This window comes from Embiotoca jacksoni, unplaced genomic scaffold (assembly GCF_022577435.1).
Source record: "Embiotoca jacksoni isolate LCO1_2020_lvr unplaced genomic scaffold, fEmbJac1.0.p SCAF_13, whole genome shotgun sequence".
In the NCBI taxonomy this organism is placed as follows: domain Eukaryota; kingdom Metazoa; phylum Chordata; class Actinopteri; family Embiotocidae; genus Embiotoca; species Embiotoca jacksoni.
Genome location: NW_027185263.1, coordinates 18,822,611 through 18,846,549, shown reverse-complemented (window position 1 = coordinate 18,846,549; position 23,939 = coordinate 18,822,611). Strand labels below are relative to the sequence as shown.

The following is a 23,939-nucleotide window of genomic DNA, read 5'->3' as shown; positions in this document are numbered from 1 at the left end:
GTAAGGACTTTAATGTGTTAAGTGCCATGAAATAACCTATGTTGTGATTTGGCACTATATAAATAAAATTGAATTGAATTGGTGTAGCCCCATCATTCTTGTTGTCAAGAAGGATGGATCTATACGGTTCTGTGTGGACTATCACAGGGTGAATGATGTGTCACGATTTGATGCTGATCCAATGCTCTGGGTTAACAAACTCATGGACCGACTGGGCACTGCGTGTTTGTCCCAGCAGGTGGGTTGACCGCCTCGTTCTGTACATCAGCTGGAAACTATTCGACAGGGAGGCCAGGTACAGCAAGGTGGAGAAGGAGTGCCTTGCCATCCGGTGGGCGGTCGACTTCCTGCATTACTACCTCCTGGGACGCCCATTCACCCTCTGTTCGCACCACGCTCCGCTCCAGTGGCTCCACTACATGAAGGATACCAACGCCTGGATCACTCGGTGGTATCTGGCTTTACAGCCCTTTAATTTCAAAGTGGTCCAGTGGGGGCGCAGATGACCGTGGCTGACTCCCACCCTCGGAGGGAGTTGGAGTAGGTTAAGTAGGAGGGCTCCCCGGCCTAAGTCGGGTGGTGGGGGTATGTGGTGGTGGGGGATGGTTTGGCTCAGTTGCAGGAGGGACTGATTGGGGAGTGGTTCAGTGGTTCATTCTCCCAATCAGGTGCCATGAAGAGGCTTAATTAGCCCAGCTGCTTTCAATTACTGATTGTCTCTCTCGCCCCATAAAGCCACAAGCAGGACACCAGACGGCTCTCACTACTGGGGACACAGGAGAGACATGTGCCGGGTACTCGAATGCTCAAATGCTTGAATGCTCAGCAGGAGAGCAAAGTCATTTATATTTATTGTTTGTGGTGAAATAAACACCTTGTGAAACTGTACCAGGGCTGTATGTTGTCGTTCGTGCTGAAAGAGCCCACAGTGATCGCAAGATGTCTGTCACAAACAGCTTTCAACATTATTAGACCTGTCAATGGCAAGAAGGGCCAAGAAGACTTGGTGTATTGACGTAGAAGAACAGTTGTCATTAAGCGTGACCGCTTTGCATGACTGTGGTTATTTATAACTCCTATATCAAATATGTCACATGTATCTGTAAACTACATGGTGATACCTCATTGTCATAATCAAATAAAGGAAGCACTCATATTTTAATAGGCTTTACAGAGAACATCACAGATGAGAATAAAGTTAAAAGATTATTGACAAGAATGTTTCTAAAGTGTAACTGTATTTGATATTAGACATATAAATGCAAATTACTCTGTAGATTTCAAAAATCATATTCAGGAAACAGACAAGAAACCTTTAACATGGTTTTACTGTAAGATTACATATTTCCTTCACCTCAAAAAAATAAACTAATTCTAGAAAACTGTGTACACTCAAAATGAATAATGCATGGTTTTCATGCATTATAGCAGTAAATGTATTTTAAGACTAGGCTTTCACATGGCAACCAACAGTGACATCATCCATTGGATAGTTAAAAAAAATGTTGGCCTCGAGTTCAGATTTGAGCCGGAATTAGATTTGGATGAGCTTGGGGGAGTGAGCGGTGGATCTGACTCAAACTGATTGGAAACCCGGCGATACTACGTTCTGCCCACCGATACCCGTAACCTGACTCCACCACAGGCCTGACAATCAAGCAGACACGCCCCCAAACACACAGCTTTTTAAAGCTTATTTTCTAATTAATGACAGGATTTTTTTCAGATGGACTGCAATGAAAACTAATAAGAAGGACTGACTTTAGCTAGCAAAACTGAAATAAGCCGTGGAAAAAATGTATTGATTTAGAATCTTGAGACTAGTTGAATGGGAGCCTATAGAGCAGGAGTTTTTTTTGGAGCCATCGGCCTCAGTCAGTGTACCTAACTAATATTTAACACTCACCTTCTCAGTCACTTTCATGGCCTTAATTTATATAATTGTCAGGGTGGTCCAGTTGCACTGTTAAATGAGCAACCTCGTTCTTGTCAGTTGTAAAAGTCATTTTAGATGCCTGACATTCTATAAAGGGACACTGAAGAAGCACACATTGACAAATGTAGCCAACGAGGAGAGTACTCTTTATAGTCCAATACAGAAGATTTTGTTTTTTTATGACAAAAGACAACTCCCATAACCCTCAATGTACCATATTATCCATCCACTGCAATAATAATCCTCAAGATCCTCAAGATTGAAGAGAACAAAACATTTTACTGAATCAACACAAATACGGCTCATTTCGAAGCGCATAATCACACAGACATTATCAGATACAGAAGAATCACATTGTTGGCATTGAGGTGCACAAACAATAGGCGAACAGGGAAAACTAAAGTTAAGTCAGTGCTGACGACTCAACAACCCAGAAAATAGGATTATAACGTGAGAGATTCGGTTTCATGTGATGTGGCTTCAATTCTCACTGCAATAAAACACACCATTGCTCATTCACTCAACAGGTCAGTTGTTTATTCAAGCACAATAGTTGTCATGCAGTCCAGTGCTCCGTGCATGATTGGAAATAATTGTGGTGACCTGCTGCAGTGTGGTGAAAGTGTGCGCGCTGGTATAAACGGTGTTATTTCCAAAAGGCCTACTTACATTTAGATGTAATCTTTTGCTGACCTTGAAGCCCTTGGATAACAATGAAAAAAAAATCATATTTCATAATTGTAGAAGCCACGCAAACCTCTCTCTCTCACCCACACACACACACACACACACACACACACACACACACACACAGCTTCCTTCTCCACAATCACACCGGCTCCACAGGATCAATGCCCTTTACACCACAGAGAGCGGGAGACTCTTAAGTAATGTGTCGTGCTGCTGCACGAATAATTCAAATTTCCACAATGGATGATGGGAGTATTTCAATATAAGGTTTGTAAAAGGTCACGTTAAAATTGGTTCCTGGGAGATTTAAGGCAGCCTAAGAGTATCGGGACAATGATTGATGAAGGTCCGGTAAAACAAATGCTGAGCATCAAGATCACTAAAGGGTGACCTGTGAAGCCAAGCAATGTCAAATTACTATAAATATTCAAATATCAAAGTCCCTTTGAAGTATAAATAAAAATATGTTTTGAGTTCTTCAATCAGAACATTTATGAAAAAAACACCCAGTTGCAGTAACATTGCTGCTCTTTTAAGAGCAAAGTTCTCTGGTAACTCAGCTGAAGATATTTTATACAAACCTATTTTACAAACCTATTTTATGCAAACCTAACTGAAAAGAGCTAATGCCAGAAAATAACCAGAAGAGTCGTGAGTTTTTGTTGACCCCTGTAGAGACTGAACAGGCTAACAGAGCTTGTGGGCCTGTGTCAGCTGCAACAGTGTGTAGTCAGCGAGGGGGCGGGGCTCTGTGTAGCTGCCTCGATGTTTGGACACAGCTTGTATCTTTATCGACATGTATATTGACACAATGACTCGGATGATACGTGTACTCGTCAAAAGTAAAATATCCATACAGAATACTTGTTTAAGCCGAGTACACATCTCATCCCTAACGTTTACCACTCTGTAAACTGTAAACTGAGGACACCAGTTTCCGGAGTTTTGAAGGTGAAATGTTGTCCCATTCCTGCTTGACATATGATTTCAGCTGCTTAAAAGTTCAGTACTAGTGCCAGTACATAGTACTTCGTCATTTTCTTTCTTTCATGATGAACCAAATATTTTGAATGGGTGGCTGGTCTGGACTGCAGGCAAGCCAGTTTAGCAACCGAATCTTCTGCCACAGAGCAATGTTGTTATTAAATGTGCAGAATGCAGTTCGGCATTGTTTTGCTGAAATAAGCAAAGCTTTCCTGAAAAAAAATATTGTCTGGGTGGCAACATATGTTGCTCCAAAACCTATATATATCCCGTAAAGCATTAAGGTGTCTTCCCAGATGTGCGAGCTACCCGTTTTATGTGCACTAATGCACCCCCACACCATCATGGATGCTGTCTTTTCAACTGTGTGCTGTTACAAAGCTGGATGATCCCTCTCCTCTTTAACAATTCTACATTGAGGAACATTATATTTAGATTAGTGACCCCTGACATGCTCTTTTTAAACTCAATCATTTTACTGACCTGTTGCCATTTAGCCTAATTAGTTGAGATGTTCGAACAGGGGTTTCTACACAACCTTTTTGCCCGTCCCAACTTTTTTGAAACTTGTTGCTGGCATCAAATTCAATTTCATAAATTAATATAATTTCTCAATTTCAACATAATATGTTGTTTGGTCTATTTTCAATGAAATACTGGCTTATGTGGTTTGCAAATCATCGTTTTCTGTTAAATATATAAATTTTACATAGCGTCACATCTTTTTTAGAAACATGGGGGTTGTGCAGTACAGTACAGTAATGTTGTTATTGGGCTACAAAGCATTAAAATAACATGTTAAAAATAGGGTATTTGCAATATCAACAGTGTTGTAATTTGCGTTAAGAATCTGGGCCAACTTTAACTAAAGGGGCAATTTTGAATTAATGTTTAAGCAAGAAAATAGTTGCACTTTATATTGATCTATGAAAAACTAAAGAAACAAAACAAAAAGAAAAAATAGAGAATACAGAAATTGGATAATATAATAATGCAATGAATGCAATTCACACTTCTATCAATTAAGCGTCCTAAAATCGCTCCCTCTCGCTGCAACGATGTTTCAAGGTCTTTACAGTGTTATCAGCAGCCTGGAAAGAAAGGAGAGGTGACACATGGTCTCCTGGTACATGCTTTATGTGCTGAATGGGGCGATGTAGCCACTTAGCAGTGAACAGGCTGCTATTAACCTGCTGCATCCATTGTGTGAGGACAGAGTTAACTTGAAAGAGTGGAAGGGATCACATTTACTGATTCCTCTGTATATCATATCATATGCTGTCATGGAACGTAATTTAGTAAATGGTCAGACTTTAAACAGCAGCCAAAGGATTTATGGTATCCATTTGCATGGCAGAGACAAAGGCAGAATGGCACAATTGCTGAATGTATCTTCATTATAAAATAGCAGCTTTTTTCAAAGCTTAAATAGCATTTGTTACTCGTGCGAGCCAAAATGAAAATGTCAGACTGCTTCTTCATCTCACCTGAGCTGAGGTAATAAAAAAAACTTTCACTGTTGTGAGGTTCATTAGAAACAGGCCATTTTGTTCTTGCATACTTTAAAATTACCAGGATGACAGCTCTGTGCTTAACATAATTTCTGAATTTCAAAGGATTTTTTAAACTCGAGGGATTTGAATTACATTATTATGCCAACAATACAATGGCCCAGTTTACAAAGTAGGTCTTCCTCTGAATTGCCACCATGGTAAAAACAACTGGTTTGTTGTTTCTTCTAAAAAAAAAAAAGCGAGGGAAACATATTGAAATAAACTATTCTGACATTTTCTCCATGTAAATACTGGGGGAAAATAACTTTGCGAAAAAAAAATTAGAACGTGTGACGGGTATAGTCAGGCATGATTGCATGATACAGGTTTATTTTACTATCAGTTTGTAATAAGAGGTAATGAAGTCACCGAAGTCGCACAGATCATCTGAAGATGTTTCCTGGGGTTTCTATTTAATATTAAAAAAATCAGTGTAGTATTTGGTTAAAATTCCCAGAGATGTAACAGTTCTGCTCTCTTGTTTTGAAAATTACCAAGGTGACAAATAATATAACATCAGGAATTAAACTATTAGGTCAAGTCACCAGCTTGCAACTTATCTCTGGAACAAAGGATCAGTCCAGTGTCAACACCCGTTACATTTACACTGTACTTGGTGACAAATGCAGTCCAGTAGTAAGACACTTGCACAGTTTTGGCTTTTGTTCAGACTCGTTTTAGTACAGTCCATTTGAAATTAAATTATGGCTACCACATTAATATGCCAATTCTAACCTATAATTTCAGAAGTTTTGTGTCAGTATTGGAAAAAAAAACTGCATAGGTATTACTGACCTTTTAACAAATGCTGCCCAAATTGCAATAGCAAAAGTAATTGGACACTTGGCTACTAAATGTTTCTTGGGCAGCCATATGTTTCTTTAATTACAACAACAATATCAAACAGTAAAGTTATACGGACTGTACTTTCGGACCCACTGACCAAAGTTATACTGTAAACTAAACCATCCAAAAGTGTATAAGATGAGTAAAATCAGCTCAGGCTACTACAACATTAAAATTAAGCTTATGTGTTTCTGCAACAGTGATAATAATGAAACTGGATGATCCAGTTTGATAATTTAACAGTTACAGAACCCATTTTGGCTGTATAATGCATGCTTTGACATTTATACTTCAAGTACATTTTTCTGGTAATATTTTGTACTTTTACTTGAGGAAAGTTTTGAAGTGGATTTTAATTTGTATGCTGGGTGATTTAAAAAACAACCTTACTCTAAGCTGCTATTTTGTTCTGTCTCCATATGTAATCTGAATCTATGCACCAAACAGGCTTTGGCGAAAACTGCACATCATTAATGTTCTATGACAGAAATGTCTTTCTGTTGGGTGTGCTGAAGAAGAAAATACCTTGGCCAGCAGATGATTTGCTGTTTCCAGTCATTGCTCCAGATGCTTGTCTCTGCAAAGCAAAAAAGAAAAATATAATCAGCATTTTTTCGAAAGATTAAGCCAAAACTCCAGACGTGAATGGAGGAATACTGAAAATGTTTTTCCCATTATAATTTATTTTCTACCTATTCCACAAAATGCTAATTCGCACAACAGTTTTATTTTAAGATATTTATTGAAGACAAAACCAGATTTAACACATTTCTTAGGTTTAGCGAAAACATTAAAGAAGGTCACTGGAAATCATCTGCCGACTAAACTCAGTCACACTGCACATGCTACAGGACAGTTTCTGCTTTATGTGAAGGGAGTCAGGATGAGATATGTTGATCTAGGAAAAAGGTTCAGACATGATAATTAAAGGGGCATGGAAGATAAAATGCATGGTTGAAAGTTTTTCAGGGCTAATTACAGGAACACACGTTATCCATGTTTCTGCAGCAGAGGCATGCCCTCTCTGCCTGCTCTAACAGCTCCTGACAATACTCCCCTGACAGGTTGCTGCTGTTCTGCAACCTTTCAAGATGCACACAGGCCCCGATGTGAAAAAGCTTCCAAATGCACACACTGCAGTGAGAGATTTTGCTTCAGTTGCAACATTCACATCATAAATTTGTTTGCATGCCGTAAAATTATTTTACATCACACTGAGTTTTAATCTGCGGGTAACATTTTCCAGTTATTTAACGAACTTCGTTTTTGCCAACGTCGATGTGTTATCAATTCCAGAACGTAATTTATTCAGCTAAGCATTGTGGGATTTAATTTAGTGTGCATTGTATTTCACAGATTCATCTGCTCAACAAAGACCTTCTCTCCACCGGTCTTAATGTAACCTAAATTATTAATCCAATGCTTTCAATAAATTTCAAATGCCAAAGCAGTTTTAATGTGTGTAAAGAAAGGGAGAACAAAACAAATATGAAACCCAACATATCTTCCCCATGTCCCTGTATGTCATCACCAGAGCCAAAGAGGAACTTGTTTGGCATCATGGCCATCTGTTTGTCTGTTTATCAGCAAAACCCAAAGTGTTAATGCCGCTGGGATTTTCAGTACCATGCTGAGTCTCATCTGCTTGATTGTGCTCTGGTATTTAGTTGGGTAGGAGTGGTGCCATGCAATGATGGTGCCATACATTATACTTCCACCCACCTCAAGTGAGCATTCAGCGGGACAGCCAGAGCTGACGCTTAAGAGCAGATCAACAATAATGTTTGAGTAATTGTCTTGGAGCAGTGTAACGATGCAGTACAATATTGAGAGAATCAAGACAGATGGCTCAAAAGGATGAATATAGCCATAAGTGGCAATTTGTAGGTTCAAACCTTCTAGTGGTCAAAATAAGGAATCAGCACCTTTATCTAAAACTAAAGGTGTAAGCAGTAAAAAACTGGTTGAACATGAATATCTAGCAAGTTTTAAAATTTTCCACTTTTTGACTGTTAATTATAATGGTAAAACCTTGCCAATTGTATTTATATTCCTTGGAAAGTATATTATTTGCACATAATCCCTAGTTATAGTAAAAGGTTTAATGTCTGTAGCTCTTTCAAACTCACGGGAAATTGAGCAGGAATAAGCTGGAGCATAATGAACAATATGCCCAAAAGCACCAATCAACTGTTTAAACTTAAAACACTTCCAACAGTCAAAACATTGGTGATAAAATTCAGATTTTATTTTTTTAAATCACACATCTTGTGATGATGTCTTGTATACTGTCAAATATTTAGTTAAAGTTTGAGCAAACATTTGGTGTTTTGAAAAATCTTACGCACACAGTACAAATTACAGTGAGATAGAGTGTTACTGTGGACATACCATTTGACCAAACTGAACCCCATTGATAGCATTTGATATCTAGTATCTAAAGAATGCAAGAGTCGATTTTGGTCCCATTTAAATGAAATGTTCATTTCTTTTGCATATTTTGAAAAATATAAAGTAACAGACTTCTGAATTGACCACAGGTTGCAGTGAGCCAAAGTTTTGATAGATTTCAGTGGATATGCTGAAAAAATGGCAGCTCTAAAGGCGATCTATTTTCACTTTTAAAGGTTTGAAATGGGACATTTTTATTTCTTGTACTAACCCACAAACACTTTAATCAATAATTACCAAATTGTATCTATTGACTGACTCATGAAACTAGAGCATTCCAACCAAATGTAATTCACATCTGTACAGCCAACACGGAAATATAAACTTTTCACATTTGTGGCGCCCCCTAAAGTCAGGCTCATAATACTTTGAAAGGCCTATTCCCAAACACGGTCTGAACATACAGTATCTACCAGGAGTTATGATGACTAGAGAAATAACTAACAAGTTGTAAACTATTTTCCTTCCAAGACCCTCCCTTTGTAAATGTTATTGGTCAATATCTTGAAAGCCAAATAAGATATCAAAAAGCTTTATCTAAGTTTTAATCAGCTTTCTTTGATGATCTCCAAAAAATGTGGTAGTTCCCTGTTTTTTTTTTTTAAATATAAAAAATGGCAAAAAATCTATTATGGCAGACATCCAACTCATAATGTGTGTGGCGGGTGGCCTTTCAAATATTACATTTTTTGGCCTTAATTATAGCACCACAATCTGACCAATTTTTATGTTTCTAGTCTCTCTCCTATTTATCCCTGATGATTGGGGCGTCCATGATTTCCAAAAAGAATTACAAATTTAGAATTGTCAGACACAAATGGCAACCAGCAGCGACGTCACCCATTGGTTTGTGAACGGCTGTGATGGAGGCTCAAGTTCGGATTTTGGCCGGCGTGGATTTGGAGCCAGAAGTGACCATATTTGGACAAGATGGGGAGGAGCGAGCTGTGGATTGGACTTGATCTTATTGAAAACCCAGCAATACTACGTCCCACCCACTAATAGCCATAACATGACTGCACCATAGGCCTGTCAGTCAAACAGACATGCCCCCCAAAAAATGTTTTGAAGCTTATTTTCTAATTATTGATCGGGTCATTCTCAGATGGATGGCCAGAAAAATCTTAAGCTGAGCAATAAGCAATAAGGCGCTAGTGAGCTAGCACAATTAAAATAACTCCTTGGGAAATGTTATTCACTTAGAATTTTATGAGACTAGTTGAATGGGAGTCTATGATGCTTTATGGAGCCAACTTCTAGTGGAACTTAGTGGTATTGCAGCTTAAGGCACTTCTGCAGCAGCCTCATTTTTCAGATCCAGAAGCTATGTCCACTTTTATACTCAGTCAATGGTCAGACCACAGGACAATTTTCTACTTTGCCTCAGTCCATTTTAAATGACCTCGGGTCCAAAAAAGGCTGCAGTGTTTCTGGATCATATGGCTTCCTCTTTGCATGGTAGAGCTTTAACCTGTATTTGTGAATTTTTCATGACTGTTCCTGAGCCCAAGCAGTGATTTCCCCTCCAGAATCGTGTCTGTTTTCAATGCAGTCCTGCCCGAGGGTCCAGCGACCATGGCCATCTAATATTTGTTTTCTGCCTTTTTCCTTGCTGACAGAGATTTCTTTCTGTACCATAGGTGATGAAATCCCCAAATTCTTTGCAATCTTACATTGAGGAACAGTATTCTTAATTTTTGCACTATTTGCAGATGCAGTCTTTTACAGAGTGGTGAACACCTGCCCATCTTAACTGCCAAGAGACTCTGCCCCTCTGGGATGCTCTGTTTATACCCAGTCATGTTACTGACGTGTTGACCTAATTAGTTGTGAAGTGTTTGACAAATTGTCTCTTTTGGCCTTACACAACCTTTCCAGTCTTTTGTTTACCCTGTCCCCAATTTTTGAAAACCCTTTTTTGTTGCTACCATCAAATTCAAAAAGATTTTTTTTCAGAAAACAATAAAATATCTCAGTTTTGACTTTTATGTTGTCTTTAGCTTAGTTTCCAACCTGACGTTTATTTCTAAAATCCTTGGAAAAAGTTGTTGCAAATCCACTTTTTGATCATTTACAAAGGAATGATCTGTTTGAAGATCTTCAGTCAGGCTTTAGAGTTCATCATAGCACAGAAACAGCACTGGTGAAAGTTACTAACGACCTTTTATTAGCCTCAGATAATGGTCTTGTCTCTGTACTTGTTCTTCTGTGCTGCTTTTGATACGATTGATCATACGATCTTATTACAGAGATTAGAAGACGTTACGAGGATCAAAGGAACTCCATTAGACTGGTTCAAATCCTACTTATCAGATAGATTCCGGTTCGTCAATGTCAACAATGAGTCTTCCAGACAAACAAGAGTTAGTTATGGAGTTCCACAAGGCTCAGTGTTAGGCCCAATACTTTTTTCTTCATATAGGGAGGCTGTGGCTCAGACAGTAGAGTGGGTTGCACACTAATCGGAAGGTTGGTGGCTCGATCCCCAGCTCCTCCTGGCCACATGCCTAAGTGTCCTTGAGCAAGACACTGAACCCTAAGTTGCTCCCAATGGTGTACCATCAGTGTGTGAATGTGCTCCTGCTGCCATCAGGAGCACCTTGCATGGTGATCTGTCTCATTAGTGTGTGTGAATGGGAAAACCATGTTAAAGCTCTTTGAGACCGAAAGGTGATAAAGCACTATATAAGTACAGACCATTTACATGCTTCCATTAGGAGATGTCATCAGGAAACACTGCATAAACTTCCATTATTATGCAGATGACACTCAGCTACAGTATATCTTTCTATAAAACCAGAAGAAACTAATCAGTTAGCAAAATTTGAAGCCTGTCTAAAAGACATAAAGGCCTGGATGACCAAAAACTTCCGGCTTCTAAATTCAGACAAAACGGAAGTTATTGTACTTGGTCCTAAACACCTCAGAAACTCTTTCTGTAATCACTTAGTTACTCTAAGTCTTGTCTTGGCCTCCAGCAAAACCGTGAGGAACCTTGGAGTCATCTTTGATGAGGACTTGTCCCTTAGCCACCATATAAAGCAAATCTCCAAAACTGACTTCGTTCATCGACGTAATATTAATAATTTTAGAGATCTTATTGAACCATATAATCCTAGCAGAGCACTTCGCTCTCAGTACGCTGGTCTACTTGTGGTTCTTAGAGTTTACAGAAGTAGAATAGGAGGCAGAGCCTTCAGTTTTCAGGCTCCTCTCCTGTGGAACCAGCTCCCAGTTTGTGTTTGAGGGGCAGAAACCCTCTCTAGCTTTAAGATTAGACTCAAAACGCTCCTTTTTGATAAAGCCTATAGTTAGGGCTGGCTCGGGTAGACCTGAACCAACCCTTAGTTATGCTGTTATAGGCCAATGCTGCTGGGGGACCTCCTTACATACTGAGCTTTTCTTTCCTCCTACTCTTTAACTGACTCATACCTCACCATCTTTTTCTCTCCCAGTTTTTGCTTATTATCTGTTGTCTCCCCATTCTGTTCCCTCGCTCGCGTAGTTTCTGTTCTTTCTTTTGCAGATGTCCCGTGATGGAGCTGCATGTCTCTGCCCTGCGCTTGTCATCTCCACCAACAGTTCTTCTCTTGTATCTCTATACTGTCCTTTTCTCTCTCTGCTCTCCTCTCACCCCAACCGGTCGAGGCAGATGGCCCCTGCACTTGGTTCTGTTGGAGGTTTCTTCCTGTTAAGAGGGAGTTTTTCTTCCTTCTGTTGGAGGTTTTTCTCCCTTAAAGAGGAGTTTTTTTTCTCCTAGCTTATGTGGGAATTATTGAATTGTTGGGTTTCTCTGTATAATATTGTAAAGTCTTGCTGTAAGGACTTTAATGTGTTAAGTGCCATGAAATAACCTGTGTTGTGATTTGGCGCTATATAAATAAAATTGAATTGAATTGAATTGAATTTAGTCTATTTTCATTTAATTATAGGTTCACTTGATTGGCAAATGATTGCATTCTGTTTTTATTTACATTTCAGACAGTGTCCCAACTTTTTTGGACACAAGATGTGAGGATTCCTGTCTGATCCTAGTGTTTTCTTCTATTTTTGTCCCCAATCACCTCTCCTCATGTGTGTGTCATTTACCTGTCTGTTTGTTGTTTGCCACGTGCTGGTGTTTTGTTTTGTGTTCCTCGCAGTACCCTCCTCCGAGCTCCGCCCTCTGACTCACCATTCTCCATCAGCATAGCTTTGCCTCATCTCCCTAATCACCTCCAGCTGGATACAAATACCCCGGTCTCGCCGTCTGCTCATCGTCAGTCCGTCCACCTGCATGGTAGCACGTCCCATAAATCCGTCTGTCTCATTATTGAGAGTTTCCAGTTCTGACTGCCGTTTTTGTTTCCTGCCTACCTTCCGTTCACCAGAACGAAGAAGATTACAGATCGTTCCTCGGAGATCATCTGCTGCAATTGCAAATGACATTGGAGGACCTGATCTCTCTAGCCATACGGTTGGCTAATCGGATTCAGGAGCGTCTTCGTGAAAAAGACTACAGACTCCCGGGTCCAGTCCGTTAGTCCTGCACCACTTCCGATCCGCCACTTCCGGTTCAGTTTTGGGCCCCCAGTCACAGTCGGAAAACCCCGCCTGCTCCGGCGTTCCCTCCGCAGGCGTGGGAGGAACCTATGCAGCTGGGACGGTTCCACCTGTGTGTCTCTGAGAACAATACGGTCATCTTGACCGTGGTGGACCGCTTCTCTAAAGCGGCCCATTTCATTCCCCTGCCTAAACTCCCGTCTTCAAAGGAAACCGCCAACCTGATGATTCAACACGTTTTTCGACCCCATGGAATTCCGGCCGATATTGTGTCAGATCGGGGTCCCCAATTTACCTCCCAAGTATGTCAATACTTGTCTGTCAATCCCTCGGTGCCACCACCCGAGGGGGTTTCCACCCTCAAACCAACGGAGAGACTAAATCAGGAGCTGGAGGCCATTCTTCGTTGCGTGACAGCAGCTAACCCGGCTACCTGGAGCCGCCTCCTCCCCTGGGTGGAGTATGCGCATAACAGTCACACCTCAGCGGCGACCGGACTCTCTCCCTTTGAAGCCTCCCTCAGCTACCAGCCCCCGCTCTTTCCCAGCCAAGAGACCCAGGTGGCAGTCCCCTCGGTTCAAAGACAGTTGAGACGGTACAGGAGGGCCTGGAGGGAGACTCGGCCGCTCTACTACAGTCATCCGAGCAAAATAAATGCCTGGCTGACCGCCGTCGCACCCCCGCTCCCGACTACCGTCCCGGTCAACAAGTCTGGCTCTCCACTAAAGACATTCCCCTCCGTACGGAATCGAAGAAGCTCTCACCCAGGAACATCGGCCCATTCCCCATCATATCCATCATCAACCCAGTCACCGTCAAACTCGAACTCCCTCAGTCCATGAGAATTCACCCGGTCTTTCATGTATCTCTACTAAAACCTGTACACTCAAGTCCTCTGAACCCTCCGGCCGAACCCCCTCCCCTCCCCCCGACTCATCGAAGGCTAGTTTACACGGTAAACCGTCTCTTCGATGTCCGTCGACGAGGTAGGGGTTATCAGTACCTCCTCGAGTGGGAAGGGTACGGGCCAGAGGAACGCTGCTGGGTCCCTCGCTCCCACATCATGGACCCAGAACTCATACGTTCAGTCTTCTTATGGCAAAGACAGAGTACAAATGATGATGCAGGATTATTTCAAATGAGTGAAAAGTGGTCAACAGATTCAGAATGATTCAGAATGATGCATGCAAGCATGAGCTCGACAACAAGTCAGCACATCTTAACTCCTGTGGCTGTCCACTTTTCATTAACCCTCACACCTCAGCTGTGACCTTGACTTTAAGGATCACGCATGGCACAGAAACTGGCAAGGGACACCAAGCTGAGAAGCCTGCTATTAGGATGATTAATACTGGCAAAGGAACAGGTGCCACAGGACCTTCTATGTATAATTAGAAAAACTGAAGATAAGGAAGAACGTTTACAGCACTTTTAGATGTACCACAATTGGAAATCCTTTGTAAAATGCGTTACAGAGGATTTTTAACAGAAGTATAAAGAATCATAAAAGGAAAGTGAAATTAAATGATTACATAAAACCAAGTCCGCAGAGAAGAGTTTTGAAGGGGGATTTGAATGATGAGATTTGCCCATGCTAAGCCTCTCAGGCAGGTCTCTGAACTCTGAGAGCACTGATGACAGAAAACTCTTTTAAATCTACATTTTGGAGCAGCCAATCGGGAATGAAACATGTTTAATGTAGGATTTGGAACAACCAATAGAACCTGCTGGATTCACACTGGGTTAAAAGATGTGTGATGTAACAATGTACATTTAAGCTGCAGTAACAAGCAATTCATGTAAAAATACCATCATTATATTGGCCTAAATCAGGAAACGGTGTCCCATCGCCAATAGTTTTCCCACAAATTAATTTCAAAGCATGGTGAGAGGTAGGAAATATTCTCAGTGCAGCGCATGTGATGAATTATAATACAAAACTGTTTCTTAGAGGGCAATTGCAACAATTGACAAGCTCAGATACTTCCATGTAGTCCAGTATTCAGCAGATCTACGGATCTCCTGTCCTCATGCTCAGAATGTTGATAGTTAAGCTGTTATATTTAGGTTTACAACCACTGTACAAAGTTTACAGCTCAACAGCCATTTATGACTGCATGAGTTATATGATTATGATTATATCTGTGTGTAATAGAATTTGAACGAGGGAATAATTTGTTCAGACAATGGTAATACATTGTAGTTAATCTAGTTTTAATTAGTACATGAACTGAATGTCTCTACTCTGCAGTCACTGCGCCAGTGCAGTACTTTTTGTTGCAGCGGAGGATATGTACCTCGGAAGGCTTAATAGAATAAATTCTAATTCATTTTCATTTAGGTTCGGGAAAATCTGGGACATCCAACACTTTATGTCAGAGAGACAAACAGTTGTCAGACAGTTTGTGCTAATGGCAGCATGTAAATATAGAAAATACAAAGGGGTCAATGACAGAGCCATAATGACGACAACAGGTCAGAGGGTCCATTGAAGAGACGCCGTCATTCTATTGATTCTATTAAGCCTTCCGAGGTACATATCCTCTGCTGCAACAAAAAGTACTGCACTAGCGCAGTGAAGGTGGTGTCAATACCAAAAGGGCATTGAGGTCCAGGAAGTTCTTGTTACCAACATTACACACATGAACAAAAGAAAATAATGAGACCATTTGTATAATTCCCTTAACCAAAGGTTACATGGATTAATTTAACAGCTTGTAATTGAGCAAAAAGCTTTTTAAACATCTTAAAATGTGTTTTACTGTTTTGCTACACTTTGGACCAGAAGTTAGAGATTGTATTCTGTGCTGAAACAGTCTTAGAATGCATTATCTTGACAATCGGTAAAATGTTGCATTTAACCATTTGAGTTTTATTTTATTGCAGTTCAGTTTATTCAGTGGAAGTTCACTTCCTAAAGATGTGATGTTTCCATCACTGCTTCCTGATATAATGCTCATATAAAGTCTGTTTTCCCTTACTTATCAATTTTATAGAACTCTACCCTTGCAGGTTACAGTGCACATGGAGGAAATTGGTAAAGTAAATAAATTATCTTGCCAGTGTGTGGGGGGGCTATTTTTTTTCTCATGGCAGCTTGGGCTCCCCAGAGAGGCTCCATGCTGCACTCAGGATCTATTAACAATTTAACGAGGAGAAAGCAAAACTAGGTCACAGACAGCTCATCCAAGCACCATCCATTGCAGCTTCCCCACCACCAAACTGGAAACAGGGATGACAATGACAGCGTACAATGAGTGACACTGCTGAAGGATGATTCACTGAATGGGCCTAGGATGGCACAATGATGGACTATACTCTTTTCTAAAAATTATTCTCACTATAATCAATTTAAAAAAAACATTTTTGGATAACTTATTTATTGTGACTTAGTGATGATATCAAACTGAAATATTTACAGCTTTGATACGACCACGTTTACAAAAGGAACTTTGTTGTTTTGTTAAACATCAGCACTTATTGAATCAAAAAACTAAGGCTGTGTTTAAAATGGTGTACTTCCCTTAGTAGTTTTTACTTGTGCCATACTTGTGTTTTCTCAAACTGCAAACTGCCGTTCTGCATTTAGTGGAAATAGTCATTGCCTATGAATGCATCATCTGCAAACATATCTGATGGTTTTAATTATTTTATCCAGAAATGGACATGTTTTTCTACCCTTTCTTTACTGCACACAGTAAACATACTGACCACTTCTACCCAACAGCATGGTATTTAATGAAAAAAAAAACTTTTCTTCAGCAACAGCTGAAGGTTCCTTGGCTGCTGCAGTTTGAAACTACTGACAGGTAAAGTGAGTTACAGAAGTCATTTATTTGCAGTGATTTCATCTGAAGGTTGTGCAACAAAAATATTGGTTTAAGGGTCCCATCAACTTTTTCATTTTCAGTTTTATTATTTGAAATATTCTGTTGAATCAAATTAAAAGCCAAGTCAGTTTTTTTTTATATTAAATACAGAATTTATTCAAATTATTTTATAGAAATGTATGGGTTTTTCTTTTTTTAATGGAAACAAATGCATACTTGACTGTTAAACAGAAAACACTGCACTTCCATTGTATTGGTGTTGAGGTAGGATCAAATTTAAACCTTAACAGATTTGCAGCAGCCAGTGGAGAAGCTCACGTAAACTTGTGCAGCTACATCATTATAATGTATAAAAGGAACAGTCAGCGTTCCAGCTAGAGCTTTAAGTAAAAAAAACATGGCAGCATACATCTCACTGCACACAATATTCCTTTACTCTTTTATAAAAAAGCAACTGTAAACACTCTGAAGACATAAAAAACATTTTACTGCTCTGTTGCACTAAATTACTATAATCTGTCTTCAGAAGTCAACAGGGATCAGATTGAGCTCACATCCCACTCCAGAAACAGAAACACCCCAGGAATTTAAAAGGTAGCACTAATGAATGATGAACAAGTACTATAGACTTACAACTGATGAGTGAAATATCACATTTTTGAATGATTATAAAAAAGTGTTTTTTTTTATATATCAACTATTCCCTATTTACCATTACTAATCATCTGATGAAGGCTAAGTAGACAGTAGTCTGCTTTTATTGTCATTGCATGTAAGGTAGGATCCTGTACTGTAACTTGAAAAGTAATCTTCAAGGACATATGGATGATGTGAGGGTTTTACCTCCTGAAAGATAAATCTACTGTCTCATATTTCCACAATTGACTGTATGTAATATTGCAGATGGATTCAGGCAATGGTCTCAAGTGTATTATAAAGGCAGAATGTAAAACATCTCGTCCTTGTGACATTTTGTGCATTCCCCCTACTAAATTAGGTGTGGCATTTAAAGAGCCTGCTTTTTTTCACAACCCATCTCTAAAGTTGAGTGCGGAAGATAATAATGCTACTCTAGCACTGACTCAGTCTTGTTAGTTTATTTTCTATCTGTAAAGTCTGGCTGAAACCTGGATTACCCCAGTGACCGGATTACAGCAAATCAATGCACCACCAAAGCCTGCTATATAGTTCAGATGGATTACAAATTATTTCAATGTCATCTCTGTTCATTGTTTAAAGCAGGATTAGGGTTACGCTTTTTGACAAATCATGGGGAATTGAAGATGCAAAATTATGGTCAATAAGTGAGAAAAAAGGTCACAGTAAATAAACATGCCTGTAAAGATCTACAAACATTTCTTCCAGACATAGAATTTTTTCCAGACTTTTTTTTTTTTTTAATCGTTACTTAGGTCCGCATCTCAATCACTTTCAGTCTTTAGTCAGCAAAGAAAAGGGTTTATAGGAAAATCAATACCTGACCACTTTTCCGAAAAAAGCTTGCTGTGCTTTTTACAGTGGTATGCAATTTTGAACACTCTTATCTCATTAATTTAATAAGGCGCACTTTGGATGATGAAACAAATGGCTTTGCCAAGTATCCACTATCGCCACCACTCTCAGTGTAATTAAAGTTAAGGGTAGGTGAAAACTGCAAGAGACCACTTAAATGTTGATGCTTTGATTGAAGCATTAAAACAGAATATTCCTTTGACTACCACCTTTGGCGATCTTTCAATAATTGCATTTTCAAACTAATTTTAAACTAGCAACTGAAGGATTACCATTTGATTATTCACATGCTGTACAGTCTCCCACCAATATACTGAAAGTGGTTTGTCTCCATGCAAAAGACTTTACATTCCAAAGGCCAGTCAAATAAAATAAAAAAAATCTAATGTCAAGCACACAGTGTGCTGCAATTTAACTGCAGCAGAATTAAAGAGACATAAGAGAAAAACCTTGTTTCCAATTCTATTGCTTGAATGATATTGATATTTAGAAATGTGGCAACATTGCTACAGTGAAGTGAACTGTCAGTCATTATCAACTGTGTAGAGGTTGTGCAATGAGCAATGAGTTAGCCCTTGTCTACAGGGTTAGAAGCTCAACATAAAACACGAGGAAACAAGACATAAAAAAATTACCTAAAAAAAGGGAGAGCAACACTGAGGTAGGACAGAGAGACTGAACGACGCACAGAGACACACAGGGGACCTCAGGTGGGTAGGTGAAGTGAGACAGGGATAAAAAAAAAATAAGAAGAACCTGGATAAAAACCATGACACTAAAGCATGTCAAGACTGGACTCAGGATATTGATCCACCATCATCGTCAGGTTTCATTGTAGTGATGGCAGCATGTTGTCAAATATCAGCACTTGCTGAAAGAAACTGAAAGAAATCATTGCTAAACCTATGAATGAGATTAGAATAGACGGATGAGAGGGGCATGAGGTCACGTAACTTTTACTTTTGACCACTAATCAGTTCAACCTTGAGGCCAAGTGAACAATTGTGTGACATTTGAAGAAATTCAGTCCAGGCATTCTATAGATGTCATGTTCATGTGACTGTGTTTAATTGGGGTCACAGTGGCCTCGACCTTAGTGCAGAAGAATAAAAATACAAAAAGGAAATTGATGTTTGCATGGTTGGGACTTTGTTGAGTATTCTAGGTGCATCTCCTGCTGGGAAACAGGAAAATGAAATCATTATCTGTTGTTGAAAAACTGAAAAGTGGAACTGATTTAAGTTCACACAACTGATTTAAGTTTAGGGTGGTCACTACTTTGCTGATTCTGAAATCACAAGGAAAACAAAACAATCTATCATCTCTGTTACTAGCCTTTTACACCGTGCACAGAAGTAATGGTTTTGGACTTCTTACCATAATGTATATAATGCACCTTGCATATGTGTTATGTTCATTTTTGAGGACGTGCACAACCAATGCTCCAAACAGGTAAAGTATAGACTATGTGAGGAAGCCATCAACAACACACGAACATGTAGTTTAAATAAAGTATATTTTCAGCCTTAAACTGCCTGATGTTTGTTGATGAAAAGATGAATCAAACCAAGCAAGAACAACCCTGTAGAGGCTCTGTTATGGCCTAATTTTTTTCATGTTAATCATAGCAAAATCCACCAGTTATTCTGACGGTGGATAATGTGTGTGCTCTCTGGCTGTGAAGCAGTTTGGATTCAATGGACTGCTCTATACTACTTATGGTACGTATAGTACGTTGAGTAAGTGGCAATATATTGCCATGACATAGCCAGCTCTAAAGTAGGCAGTGACTGATCTGTAATTAAGCAAGAGCTCAAGGTCATTTGTCTCGACACTCATATTTTAATAATTCAACAGAAAAGTAAATCTCTTCTGATATTGATGAGAGTTCCAGTTGTCCTGATGAGCACTCAAACTGTTGTGGAGTCTGAACACAATGAAGGTTAAAAAAGAGGAGCGGAGTGTGGAGGTAGAGGTGGAGGCCACCATTGATTTTTATTAAATTATTCATTCAAAGCAACAAACCGGGTCTTGGCTACTCATAAACATGTGAATCCAAAGGCATAAGATGCAGCGGAATTTCCCGATTTTCCACTTTGTAATGTCTTATTCATGTGATGCTATCCTCACTCTGTAAGCATTACACAAGAGGGTAAGAGAGAAGTCGACAAAATGACTGTGATGTGTGTGACACTTTACAAAAAAGACATCCCAAGTCAGCAATAAAAGATTCATGAGGATGGAAGTTACAACTGGTGTTCAAAGCAGTTTACATGTTGTCGCCGTAATGATCAAAAGGGAACACCCCCATCCTGAAACTACGGCAATGCTTCACATAAAGAAGCTGAACAGTGGATTCCATTCTGCTACTATTGGGAGACAGTATGTAGCAGGAGGCAAATTAAAAGCAGGCTTACAGCACTGCGCGGTACATGTTATGTCAATCCTGGGCTGAACAAACTTGTGATAAAGTCTTATTGAAGGCTGTGATCCCCTGTGCACACTGAGAATATTTTATTTCTCTGAGTTAGCAGCAATCCTTGAATAATGCAGTGACTAAAGGATGTGCTCTTGCCAGTGAAGACTCTCTCTTCTAATCCCCACTCTGACTTTATCATTGGGTCGACTCTCTCAAGTCCACATGCAAGTTGTGATAGCTCTGACTCAGCAAATGATCCATAAACCAACTGTGTAGGTCAATTTCGCTTCTGCATCATCCAGCATGTGTTCATGCTGGATTGAGCTTCAGTTTGAAATGTCAACGTTCACCACATTACATACATATTCACCAGAAAATATTTAGTTTGTAGTTTTATGACTATTAAATCCTGATTATCCAGAACTGACAATTATCATTCCCATTTGCAGCCCTTTTTCATCCTGTCAGTCCTTTATTTATCTTAGTAAACTCTGTAGCTGCACATTACAGTGACAGAAGGGACATTACCCAATACACAGTGGGTAACTGTCAGGTCAGGTTTGGTGCTCAAGTGTCTATTTACATAACAATTAGTATTGAAGAACTTGTATTATTTATACGATCATTATTTCGATCCATATTTTATTGATGTCAACGCCAGTAGCATTAACCCAGGACTGGCGGTTGTTTTGTCAAATGTAGAAATCTGGGTGAATGAGAACATTTAAAAAGCAAAACTGTCAGTTAGGCGCATAAACACAACTCATTTTATATTCCAATTGGGTAGTCACGCATATCAGTTACTATTCACACACTGTACAAACATAAAATATCGCTGAAGCTATTAATAAAAGGGCTTGTTGGAAAAGCACAGCGTAGAAGGATCCTTAGATCCAACACACTATTTGCGCGACGCAAATATTTCCCTTTTCTCCTAATAACTTTACTGCAACTGCTGAAATAAGAGTTTCCTGTTTAAAATCTTTGACGATCAAGGACAACATACATCAGAAAATGCGTTTTGCAAGCCTGCTACAAAGCACCTACCTCACTCATGGCTGCGCTGTGCGTATCTGTGTGTGGACCCCAGTTGTTTGTGATGCGCCAATGGACAAAGTACAATCCTCCACGAACTCCGCTCCCTGCTCTCACACAGGCTGCTTTTATAGCACAGACCGCTCCGGTCTTCTCGCCACATTTGCCTGAAACCAATGGGCATGAGTCTACTCGTCTCCAGTTCTACACTGATGATCAGCCTCCGTATTTTCAATTTTCTGCCACTTGTTTGGCTGATTTTCCGTTTCTTGGGCGATAAAAAAAAAAAAAAAAAAAAAAAATCAAAATGATTTAACACACCTACTCAGAATAACAAGTAGGCTACATTAATCTGAACAAATAGACCATTTGATGAACAAGTACGCTGTGCACATTTTGCACGTGTTAAGAGTGTTTGAAGAGCAACACAGCTGTTGTCCGCTACTTTTGGAAAGGAATTATTTAATAGCTTAATGCAAAATGAGTCAGATGGTCCACTGATCTTTCCCTACATTTGCATGTAGGCATCTCCCACCACACTAAATGCAGTTTTCTGACTCACTTGGGCATGTTGAAGCCCATATTGCATTGTTTAACAACACTGACTCAGTAGAAATAGTAGTAGTACTATTAATGATAATATATTTTATTTAGGCTATATAGCACTTTTCATGGTACTCAAATACACTTTACAAAAAAACACGCAACATTAATCACATTAAAAGCAGCTCTAAAAAGGTAAGCAGATATGTAAATCATATAATTTAAATACAAACATTCATCCCGCTGGTGCAGTGATATGTCAAAATTCGTCTCTGGCTATTACTAATGCATAATTCAATGATGAAAATATAAAAAAACAAAAGGACATTTCAATTTAAAATCGACATTGAATTGAAAATACCAGTGTAATGCAAGATACACTGATGGGGGAAGGATTCAGATGCTCTATTTAAGTCATTTTACTGTGTGATATTGGATCCAAGTAAAAGTACATAAGTATTATAAGGAAAATGTAGTTAACGTATCTAAAGTTATCATCATGCAGAGTGGGCCTCAATATTGTAATATATTTTAAATAGTATGTTGTTGCTACATTATTGAAGTATGGGCAGCATTTTAATGTTTTAGCTGGTTTAGGAAGACTCATTTTAGTTATTACACTGTTTGATTAAAAGAAATGCATCATCCAGTGAGCATATTTTTGCTTCTGCGCAGCCAGAGTCTATACCCACAAGTGTTTTCACTCTTTGCAATGCTGATAGCAAAACAGACTGGATCCAAATGAATGACTCAAGACTCAGGAGATCAGTGTAAGTGCTTTACAGGATCTGTACAAATGTACAAGGCAGATCCAGCCTAAAGGCCACAGATTCTTTAGGCTAATACAGATGGCGGTAAATGAGATGAGGAATTCATCCAAATTTGTATTGCTTACTTATACAAACAATTTAAATTAGTGAAGAACGTGCAATAAATTACCCCCCCAACCACAAAGCACAGGTGAGAAGCTTAATCATACACCCCCCCCCCCCCCCCCCCCCCCCCCCCCCCCACCAATGGTCCTAAAGCACTCCTACAGAAAGAAAGAGCAAAAATAAAATGCACAATAATCTGAAAATGTACTTCCCGTGGAAGCAGCAATAAGCGCCACAAAGGGCTGGAATAAAAGGAAAACAAAAAAAAGGAGCACCATCAGAAACCCTCTAAAACTAGCGAATACAAATGGAGATAACACACATAAAGGGTGCACAAAAACAACAAAACGAAACATTCAGTGTCTTTCCTGCCTGATGGTTGCACAACACCAATACAGAAAAGCTCAGCACATGAAACAAGGCCTTGCAATGGAGCAGCACCAGGGCTGTAAAAGCCACAATCACAGTCAAATAAATTGAAAACCAGGAAGTAGGAGGTGTTAAGGCAGGTCTAGTCCTACATTAGTTTAGGGACATTCCATTACTGGCTGCATTCAGATTTCAAGTTTAGATTACAGATACCGTCTGTACTTTGAATATTTACTTTTTAATAATGCTTATAGTTAGGGCTGCCTTAGGTGACCCTGAAACTTACAATTGCATGTATTCCATTATTTATGCTACAGGCCGAGGCTGCTGTGGGGACCTCTCATGATGCACTGA

At 39.5% G+C, this 23,939-nt stretch overlaps 1 protein-coding gene across 1 annotated transcript in view; it reads right to left on the bottom strand.

Annotated features, from left to right (window-relative positions):
• Positions 1-21,998, bottom strand: part of LOC138196745 (calmodulin regulator protein PCP4-like) — a 30,328-nt gene extending 8,330 nt beyond the window's left edge. Inside the window, exons 1-3 of the mRNA XM_069147098.1 lie at positions 21,811-21,998; positions 6,535-6,586; positions 2,606-2,638 (exon numbers count right to left, since the gene is read on the bottom strand). Coding sequence (XP_069003199.1) covers positions 2,606-2,638; positions 6,535-6,586; positions 21,811-21,819 — 94 coding nt within the window. The 5' untranslated portion in view covers positions 21,820-21,998. The remainder of the gene's footprint in view (positions 1-2,605; positions 2,639-6,534; positions 6,587-21,810) is intronic.
• Between the last annotated feature and the right edge of the window lie 1,941 nt (positions 21,999-23,939).